Below are 10,186 nucleotides of genomic sequence, written 5' to 3'. Positions count from 1 at the left end.
TCTTTGAATGCCTCGTAGAATTAAGTTGTGAATCTGTCTGGTCCTGGACTTTTTTTGTTGGTAATTTAAAAATTACCATTTCAATCTTGCTGCTTGTTACTGGTATTGGTCTGTTCAGGGTATCTAATTCTTCCTGATTTAAGCTAGGGGGTTGTATTTTTCCAGGAATTTACCCCTCTCTTCTAGGTTTTCTAGTTTATGTGCATAAAGGTGTTCATAGTAGCCTTGAATGATCTTTCGTATTTTGGTCGTGTCAGTTGTAATATCTCCTGTTTCGTTTCTTAGTGAGGTTATCTGGATTTTCTCTCTTCTTTTCCTGGTTAATCTTGCTAATGGTCTGTCAATTTTATTTATCTTTTCAAAGAACCAGTAACCTTTTGTTGCTTTTGGATCAATTAAAGAAAAATAAATTTCCTGTTAGGCTCAAGTGACATGTAGGAGACCACACAGCAAGGTAGTGGTGAAGTCAGTTTTTGAGTTTCAGCCCAACACATTTTCTATTCACGACACTTCAATATATATATATTTTTCTGGAGTCTAACACCATCATTTCAATAATTTATAAAATTTATGATGGTGGCAGCATGACAAAAGTTAACTCAGGGGAAAATAGCCATACTCAGTGTAAGCATCTGCGTGAGTCATCTGGCACCATATTACAGATGGAAGGTCCTCAGTTCAGTGCACAGCTGGGAGGCATCGTGCTCTGGTTGTGGAAAAACAAGCTTTGGAAGGATGATAACCTTAAAAAATCGTGTGGATAAACAAACCCAAAACACACGTTGCCTCTCACATGCTCCAGAGAATGTGACCCTTTGTTTCCTGAGTCTATTTCTTCCACGTGGGCACAGTGAACACCACAGCATGTACTAATGGGGACGGCATTTCATCCCAATGACATATACTGAGCTACCCACTTGGAAAGGCACCAGGACATTGTGCAAAGTTAACTCTCTTAGGATTCCACTTTCTTTACTTCTCTTGTTCTCTCTTCTCCATCCTCAGTTAAAGCCTCTCATCTATTGTTAGATTATTGCGGGAATTCCCTAACTGGTCTCCTTTTGTTTGTTCTACATTCCTCTTACCTCATTCTCTTTGTTGTTTCCAGAAATGTCTTTATATCCTAAATAAGACCATGTTATTTCTTTGTTTAATTTTTTAAATGGTGCCCTATTGCCTGAAAAATAAAGTTTAAACTCCTTTTTTTTGGATCAGGCGTAGTGGCCTAGGTGGGCAGATCACTTGAGGTCAGGAGTTCGAGACCAGCCTGGTCAACTTGGTGAAACCCAGTCTCTACTAAAAATACAAAAATTTGCTGGGCATGGCGGTGCGCACCTACAATCCCAGCTACTCAGGAGGCTGAGGCAGGAGAATTGCTTGAACCAGGGAGGTGGAGGTTGCAGTGAGTTGGGATCACACCACAGCACTGCAGCCTGGGTGACAGAGTGAGACTCTGTCTCAAAAAAACAAAACAAAACAAAACAAGAAAAGCACCAAAAAAGCCCCCAAACTCCTTTTTTTTTTTTTTTTTTACATCCAAGACTTTTCTTCGTCTTGGATATTATCTGGTGCCTTTTTTCCTTTGATTCTGGTTTCAGTGGCTCAAATATTATGCAAATTGTTGTTTGCCTGTGCTTTTGGGTCTACGTTCCTGTTGCTCCCTCTGCCTACCATGTCCTTCCCATTCTCAGAATATCCCAACTATCTGCCTTGACCAATCCTGGTCTTTCAACATTCAGGTTCATGGTATACTCTTTTGAGCACATGTTCCTAACTCCCCTCACCCAGGTCCCTCCTTTGTGTCTCCGCCATTCTCTGCCCTGACACCTATCATGGTTTATAGCATCTAATTTCTTATATGTCCGTCTCTCCATAATTCAGTATAATTTTCCTATTAAGTCTCAAGTTCATCCTGTCTGCTCAATGTTTTATTTATCCTAATGTTGTTAAAGCCTCACCTAGTGTGGGGCACGTGTTAGATGCTTATTAATATTTTTTGTTTTAATGAATAAATCTAGTTGATAAATGCACATCGTGACTTATATGTCCTTGGCCTTTGAGTCTGAGTGAGTGAGAAGGATCTTGACAAACACAGGCTAATAAGCTACGTTGCTCATTTTTTTTTTTTTTTTGAGATAGAGTTTCACTCTTGTCACCCAGGCTGGAGGGCAATGGCGTGATCTCAGCTCACAGCAACCTCTGCCTCCCGGGTTCAAGCAATTCTCCTGCCTCATCCTCCCGAGTACCCAAGGTTACGGGTGCACGCCACCACGCCCGGCTAATTTTTGTATTTTTAGTAGAGATGGGGTTTCACCATGTTGGCCAGGCTGGTCTCAAACTCCTGACTTCAGGTGATCCTCCCACCTTGGCCTCCCAAAGTGCTGGGATTACAGATGTGAGCCACTGTGCCCAGCCTATGTTGCTCATATCTTTGACTTGGTTTCAGGGATGCTAGGTAGAGATTCATGTTCTGATCCAGGCTATGAAAAGGTTCTGTGAGTTTGAGAAAACCGCTTTGCCTCTTGTGCCTCAGATCCTCAGTGGTGAAATGCCGCAGCGGTCTATGACAATGCAGTGTGGGATAATGTTAAGAGCTTTGGAGTAGGGCACGCCGGGGCTGGAATTCTGTCTCTTCCTGCTTTGTTACCTTGGCAAGTCTTTTAGTTTTCTTTTTTTTTTTTTTTTGTTTGAGACGGAGTCTCGCTCTGTAGCCCAGGCTGGAGTGCAGTGGCCGGATCTCAGCTCACTGCAAGCTCCGCCTCCCGGGTTCACGCCATTCTCCGGCCTCAGCCTCCCGAGTAGCTGGGACTACAGGCGCCCGCCACCTCGCCCGGCTATTTTTTGTATTTCTTAGTAGAGACGGGGTTTCACCATGTTAGCCAGGATGGTCTCGATCTCCTGACCTCGTGATCCGCCCATCTCGGCCTCCCAAAGTGCTGGGATTACAGGCTTGAGCCACCGCGCCCGGCCGTCTTTTAGTTTTCTTTAGTTTACTCCTCTGGAAACTGGGAAGCATAACACTTTGTTAGGTAGCATAAGGAGTAAATGAAGTAGTGTTTGTAAAATACCCATCATTCAGTAGTAGGCATTTAGTTAACTTGGTTCCTTTCTGTTTCTCCTAAAACCGAATCTTTTTTAAAATTAATTAATTTATTTTTTATTATACTTTAAGTTCTAGGGTACACGTGCACAACATGCAGGTTTGTTACATATATATACATGTGCCATGTTGGTGTGCCGCACCCATTAGCTCATCATTTACATTAGGTATATCTCCTAATGCTATCCCTTCCCCATCCCCCGACCCCATGACAGGCCCCGGTGTGTCATGTTCCCCTTCCTGCGTCCAAGTGTTCTCATTGTTCAATTCCCACCTTTGAGTGAGAACATGTTGTGTTTGGACTTCTGTTCTTGCAATAGCTAAAACTGAATCCTGCCTATCATGAAAGGTCATTTATGAAGACATTTGCGAAATGTAAAATGCTATTCTGTGAAAGGACAGCTTCTCTTTGAATCAGCTTGCTTAGTTTTGTTTCAGTGAACATGTGTGAATTGACTGAGTGGAACCAAGGCTTCAGCACTGGGTGAATGGGTTTGGGAATAAGGCTGTCTCCGAATCAAAGAGAAACGACACCCAGTGAGCCATGGGCAAAGTATGCATATGGAGCTGACTCTGAAACCTTCACAGTTGTTAAGGGAATTTGAGGTTAAGGTCATGTCTTTGTAAGTAAGCACCTATTTTATAGAAAGAGCTTCATGATCCTCATGGGCAAACCCTAAACTGAAACAAAATCTGCTCCTTTCTTTTTCTTATTTCATTTTATTTTACTTATTTATTTTTGGAGACAGAGTCTCATTCTGCTGCCCAGGCTGGAGTTCAGTGGTGTGATCTCTGCTCTTTGCAACCTCAGGCTCCCGGGTTCAAGCAATTCTCATGCCTCAGCCTCCTGAGTAGCTGGGACTACAGGGGTGCACCACCACGCTTGGCTAATTTTTTGTGTTTTTAGTAGAGATGGGATTTCACTATGTTGGCCAGGCTGGTCTTGAACACTCAACTGAATTCAGGCAATCTGCTCATCTCAGGTTCCCAAAGGATCACAGATGTGAGCCACCGCCTGGTCTATTCTTTCCATCAAATACAAACTGCCTTCTCTTTTGTTATGCTGACCCCATTGCTGTGGATCCTTTTTATGAAGATATTACTTATTTCCCAATATTTAACATCCATTTTTTTTGGTTTCCTGTTGCTAAAGTTTTCAACTATTTTTGCCATATCTTATACACTTGACGTGTTTTTCATGCTCATCATATTCATGCATAATCCATAATATCTCACACTCTGACAGTTCAATATTCTTACCTAAATCCTTCAGTGTCCAACTATGAATTTACACCATCTGAGACTGGGTAGCCGGGCCTCAGCATATACAATCATGGGGAAATATAGCGCTTGACGGTAAAGTCCTTCTGAAAATAAATCATACCAGATTTCAATGTCTTCTCTTCAGCCTTCATGTTGGAAAGAGCCGACTAAGAGAGTTACATCATTGTTGGCTCTTCTCCTTGGCTCAAAATGTCCTTGCTATGTGCACTAATGTCTCAGGCTCAGGCCTAATATGAGAATTAGCAAAGGAAATTTTATTGGATGTGAGTGTGGAAATAGAATGGGCATCCTTCTGGTAGTGTCAGAGTTCCAGAGGGAGTTATTAAACAGTTTCCAAGTTATTACTGCAAGCAAATCCACACATATGCACACACACACACACACACAGACACACACAAGGATGCCCACATTTCTCTGCTTTCCAAATTCTTTCAAGGCCCCAGAACGCATGGACATGAATCTACCTCTTCTGTGATTCTCTGAGTTTTGGGGAAATATTGGTCTCTGGAAACATTTAATGTCATATAATCATTCATACTCAATGAGAGCCTGACATGTCCAAAGAGACAATTCATTCTCAGGGAAGCAACAAAACTTACTTATTACAGTGAGGTATGGCCCTTCAAAAGGCTTCAGTACACATAAATATATACAGTATATTTTTGGTATTGAATTTCCTCATAAAGGAGCAATTAGGAAAAACAGCTAATAAAGCTCCCTGAGGGGGCTAATAATTTTTGTGTGTGTGTGTGGAAACAAGGTCCTGCTGTGTTGTCCAAGCTGGTCTCCAACTCCTGGGTTCAAATGATCCTCCTGCCATGAGTAGCTGTGACTCTAGGCCCTTGGGGCTGCACGGTGAGCTGATGCAGGGTCTTGGCTCATTATCTCGGTCTTGTAGGACTCAGGGAGGATCACAGATGTATGTCAACTACTAGGATCTTCGTGGCCAAATATTAATGCATTATAACAGTTCGGTACCTTGCAAAACTTTTTTCAATGTGTTGCAATTTCTTGAGCTTCCTTACTTCTCTTGGATAATTTTTGAATGACTGTTGAAGGCCGAAGGGTGGATTTGAGATGAGTATAGAGGAAGAAGGAGGATTCATTGTCTTTACATATCTACTGTCTTGGAATCCTTCCCTTGAGAGAGAGATGGATTCTAACACAGACCCAGTGGCTATTCCCAAATGACCCTGAATACAATGTGTTTCTTTTCTCTCCTGGAACAAAAAGTGGGCCAAGGGCCATGAAGGCATAAAATGTATTTATTAGACAGGTTTTGTTTTCTTGAACCACCATGATTTGTCTTGAATTGTCTACCCATACATAAACAAAAACTATGGTTTTATTCCAATCACAAAAGCCCCGAGGGTGAAATGTAAAGAGTGTATAAAGAAGAAAAGGAAGTTCAGGTTAACATAAAGAAATTGTCTCTGTGCATATATGTACCCAAACTGTACAAGCATCTTTTTAATTTCAGTTAGTAAATCAGTAGACTAGACCTGAGAACAGGAAATACTTGGTCCATGTATAAATTTGTCCATGTACATATTTGACTTACAATTTAAAATATTCTTCCCATTTTCACTAATTGGTGAAATATACTTAAAATTCTGTACTTAAAATATAAAATCAAGTGATTTTAATAATTGACTGGATATAGCAGAGTCACCACAGAAAGCATATATGAAATAAATGTGTCTATATTCTGCATATATGCACATTTAGGAAGAGAGGGATAGGTAATAGGGAAAGTTGATTGAATACCTGATTAATGCCAGGAGCAGTACTAACCTTCACAACTATCATCGTCACTGCATTGATCACATTTCATTCTTTTGACAACGTTGTGAGTAAGTAATGATATTTCCATATTACGGGTGCTAAAAGTGAGATAAGTGTTGGTATGAGTCACAGATAACACCAAAAAGCATTTAGGGTATTGCTTTCAACCTTATACCGCCTTCTTCTCCTGAGTCCACAAACTCGATAGCTCACATTGTTTAATCTCATTTCTTCTTTTTGTTTGTATACTCTCGCTAATAGAATCGAGTGGCTATGAAGATATACAATGAAGTGGTGGAAGAAGAGCTAGCTACCTGTTACTCTTAGGCTAGCATTTTGAGAAAACTAGATCAGATGGACTTCCACTCTCCATCTGACTGCTCACCCCCATTTTCTGCTCTCGGAAGGCCCAAGTCTCCTCTGCAGCCTCTGCATGGCTGACTTCATCTCTTGATTACTCAGGGAATAGATTAAGGGGTTCAGCATGGGGGTAATGACCGTGTTATTAATGGATATGGTTGTGTCCATGGGCAGCGTCATGAAGGGCCGGCAGTAGATGTAAACGCAAGGCACGAAGTGAAGAGTCACCACCAGGATGTGGGAAGTGCACGTGGAGAGGGCCTTGTTCCGCCCCTTCCCAGAGTGGGATCTCAGCATCACCAGAATGACAGTGTAGGAGCCCAGGAGCAGCAGGAATGAGAGCAGGGTCACCAGTCCATTGTTAGAGATCATGAGAAGCTCCAAAACAAAGGTGTCAGTGCAGGCCAGTTTTACCACCTGGGGCACATCACAGTAGAAGGCATCCAGCGTGTTGGGGCCACAGAAGGGGAGTGGAAGCATCAGAAATACCTGGACGATTGAATGCAAACCACCACCCACCCAAGATGCCACCACCAAGGCCACCCACACCTCTTTCCTCATCATGTTCACATAGTGCAGGGGCTTGGCGATTGCAAGGTATCTGTCATAGGCCATCACAGAGAGGAAAAATATATCTGCCCCACCAGCAAAGTGGAAGAAAAAGATCTGTGCCGTGCAGCCATTGTAGGAGATGGTTTTCCTCTCTGATAAAAGATCCACCAGGAACTTGGGGACGGTGATAGATGAAAAAATGATGTCCAGGACTGATTTGTTCCGCAGGAGAAAGTACATAGGAGTGTGCAGGCGGGACTCACAGGTGACAGTGACCACAATGAGTGCATTTCCCAGGACGGTTGCTACATACACAGCAAAGAAGACCACAAACAAGAAAAACTCCAGCTCTCGGGAACGAGTAAGTTCCAGGAAGAAAAACTCCTTTACATTAGTGTGGTTGATCTGGTCCATGACGAGGATGACTGTCTTCCACGTCCTACCCTGGGCGAAGATATATTAGAACTTGGATTATGGTGACATGAGGTGGCAAAATCATTGATCACATACTGCTCTCAAGCATCGAGGTCATCATGACTACACAGAAAAACTGGGCCAGCCTTCCCTTTGTGGTCTGGAAATTCTTCTTCCATATGGTTCTTCTTTCTTATTGTAAATATCCTGGGTTGACAGGGAAAAACCATCATATGTCTGTATCCTCACTCTGACCAGAGAGAGATGGATGGACTGTGGCCATTCGCCTATGCTTTACCAAGGGCTTTCACCTGCAATAGCTCATCTTGATTTCGATTCTCATGAAGTTTCTGAAGAGTTTTTAGAACGATTATCTACATTTTATATATGGGGAAACTGAAGCTTTAGAGCAGTTAATGACTTACTCACATCTGCATAGTTGCAAAATTAGTGAATTGTAAATTGAGGATTCAAATCCAAATCATTCTCCTGACTTGAGAAAGATTCCCTCCTTGACCAAATGTTGCTTAGGCTCCTCTGAGCCCTTTTCTTGACTATGACTCAATCTTGACCTTCTGTGTCTGTCTTTGCTGAGCCCAGTTTTAACAGGAATCTTGCCAAGTCAGTTTAATGAGAATTTCCCACCCTTGAAATCTAATCAAATTCCTCACCCGTTACCCTTTTATGTATTTATTATTTTTAACCTCATCCCTCACCCTCGATATCTAAGTCCTTGTGTCTAAGTCCTTGGCCAGTCTTTAGCAAGAATTCTTTTATGCTAGTTTAGCAAGAACCACCCTACCTTTGATATCACTTCTTAGTAATTTCCAGTCCACTGACCTCCCTCACTCTGCTCATTGCTTATAAATCTTCACTTGTCTTTGCTATATTTTAAGTTGAGTTCAATCTTTTTCTTCTATTGCAAGAGTTTTAAATGAAATCTATCTTCCTGTCTTTAATAGTTGTCTGGTGAATAATTTTTCTTTAACATAACAGTCTCCAGAGGTTTTTCAGTACCACTCTGAGAAATCAGAGAGTCTGGGGCTTACTTTGGCTTACGAGAATTCTAGTGTGTATGTAAGGCTTAGAGTGTTTATTAAGTAGCCTGTCTACCTATTCCTCATCTCATCCTTTATAAAAAGAGAAGAGTCAGGCCCTCATAATTACTCCTCTTTGGCACTCTGGGAAGCCTGGACCTTGCTATTGACACACAGGGCTCTTGGTAGAGTATAGAGCTACAATCATTGTTAAGGGCATGTTTTAGTATCACAGAGAAACTGATCATTAGAGCATCACAGGACTTCAGAGATAAATTAGTCTAATGCTTCTTACTTCAGGAGTGACTAGAGAAGGACATTTATTTTTTTTCAGAATCAGAGTTTGAATTGGTGAAAGATAGAGAGTTGTAACCAGGTTTATTGACTCAGATTCTAGGGATATTCTACTATTGCTATATAATAGCAATTTACTATATTAATACCGCTTTTCCCCAAATCAGAAATTCAGTCATGTGAGGACAAACTTCTTTTAGTAAGAATATCTGTATGAACCAGGTGCCGTGGCTAATGCCTGTAATCCCAGCACTTTGGGAGGTCGAGGCGGGCAGATTGCTTGAGATCAGGAGTTTGAGACCAGCCGGGGCAATAGTGAGACCCCATCTTATCAACAACAACAAATTAAAAAAAATAAATTAGCCAGGCATGGTGGTGTGCACCTGAGCTACTCAGGAGGCTGAAGTAGGGGGATCGCTTGAGCCCAGGAATTCAAGGCTGCAGTGTGCTATGATTGTGCCATTATACTCCAGCCCTCGTGACAGAGCAAGTTCCTGTCTCTACAAAACAATAACCCCGCCCCCAAACCATTTGATACAGCAGGCCTGTGAAACAAAAGAATATCTGTATGTCCCAAGGACTCATATTCTAGATAATTTTTAAAAATTTAAGGAGCCGGGCACACTGGCTCACGCCTGTAATCCCAGCACTTGGGGAGGCTGAGGTGGGCGGATCACGAGGTCAGGAGATTGAGACCATCCTAACACAGTGAAACCCCGTCTGTACTAAAGATACAAAAAATTAGCCAGGCATGGTGGTGGGCGCCTGTAGTCCCAGCTACTCGGGAGGCTGAGGCAGGAGAATGGCGTGAACCCAGGAGGCAAAGCGTGCAGTGAGCCAAGATTGCACCACTGCACTCCAACCTGGGCGACAGAGCGAGACTTTGCCTCAAAAAAAAAAAAAAAAAAAAAAAATTGAGATGACCAAAATCTAATTCAACAATAAAAAGTAGGCAATTGGCATTTGAAAAAACATAATTATGTCTGAAAAAATATAGGATAAGAAAGAAGACAGTATACCAGATGAACAAAGGATAGAGCACTTTCCCTGAAATAAAAGCAAAAGAAAGTGTTCCATAAGCAACATAGTTCTTAATTTTTCTTATTTCAGTTCTCTTACAGTTGAGTGTATTTTATAGTTTAGTTTGTGGGGTTAGAACATACAGAAGTCCTCTTAAAAATCTTGTTATCTTGTTAGATCCCTGATGTTTCCACCATTAGAATAATTTCATTCCTGTGGAAGTGAGTTGCCGCTTTTATTTTTGTTTATTTATTTTTAATTAAAAAACTTTTTACAATCTTTTAAAAATTGCACATATTTAAGGTATACAGCCCAAAAGAAATCTTACTTTAATATGCTA

At 41.6% G+C, this 10,186-nt stretch overlaps 1 protein-coding gene across 1 annotated transcript; it reads right to left on the bottom strand.

Moving 5' to 3' along the window:
• Nucleotides 1-3,959: 3,959 nt before the first annotated feature.
• LOC101021194 (olfactory receptor 4D6) lies at nucleotides 3,960-9,147 on the bottom strand. The gene has a single exon (XM_021925707.2). The coding sequence runs from the start codon at nucleotides 7,493-7,495 to the stop codon at nucleotides 6,551-6,553; it is 945 nt and encodes a 314-aa protein (XP_021781399.2). The 5' UTR covers nucleotides 7,496-9,147; the 3' UTR covers nucleotides 3,960-6,550.
• Nucleotides 9,148-10,186: the final 1,039 nt, after the last annotated feature.

The sequence above is a fragment of the Papio anubis genome, chromosome 12, assembly GCF_008728515.1.
Source record: "Papio anubis isolate 15944 chromosome 12, Panubis1.0, whole genome shotgun sequence".
NCBI lineage: Eukaryota > Metazoa > Chordata > Mammalia > Primates > Cercopithecidae > Papio > Papio anubis.
Note: the sequence above shows the minus strand (reverse complement) of the source record. Positions and strands in the feature narration are given on the sequence as shown.

Excerpts from the sequence above, each read along its gene's own strand:
- LOC101021194 (XM_021925707.2), bottom strand. The coding sequence starts at position 7,495 with ATGGACCAGATCAACCACACTAATGTAAAGGAGTTTTTCTTCCTGGAA.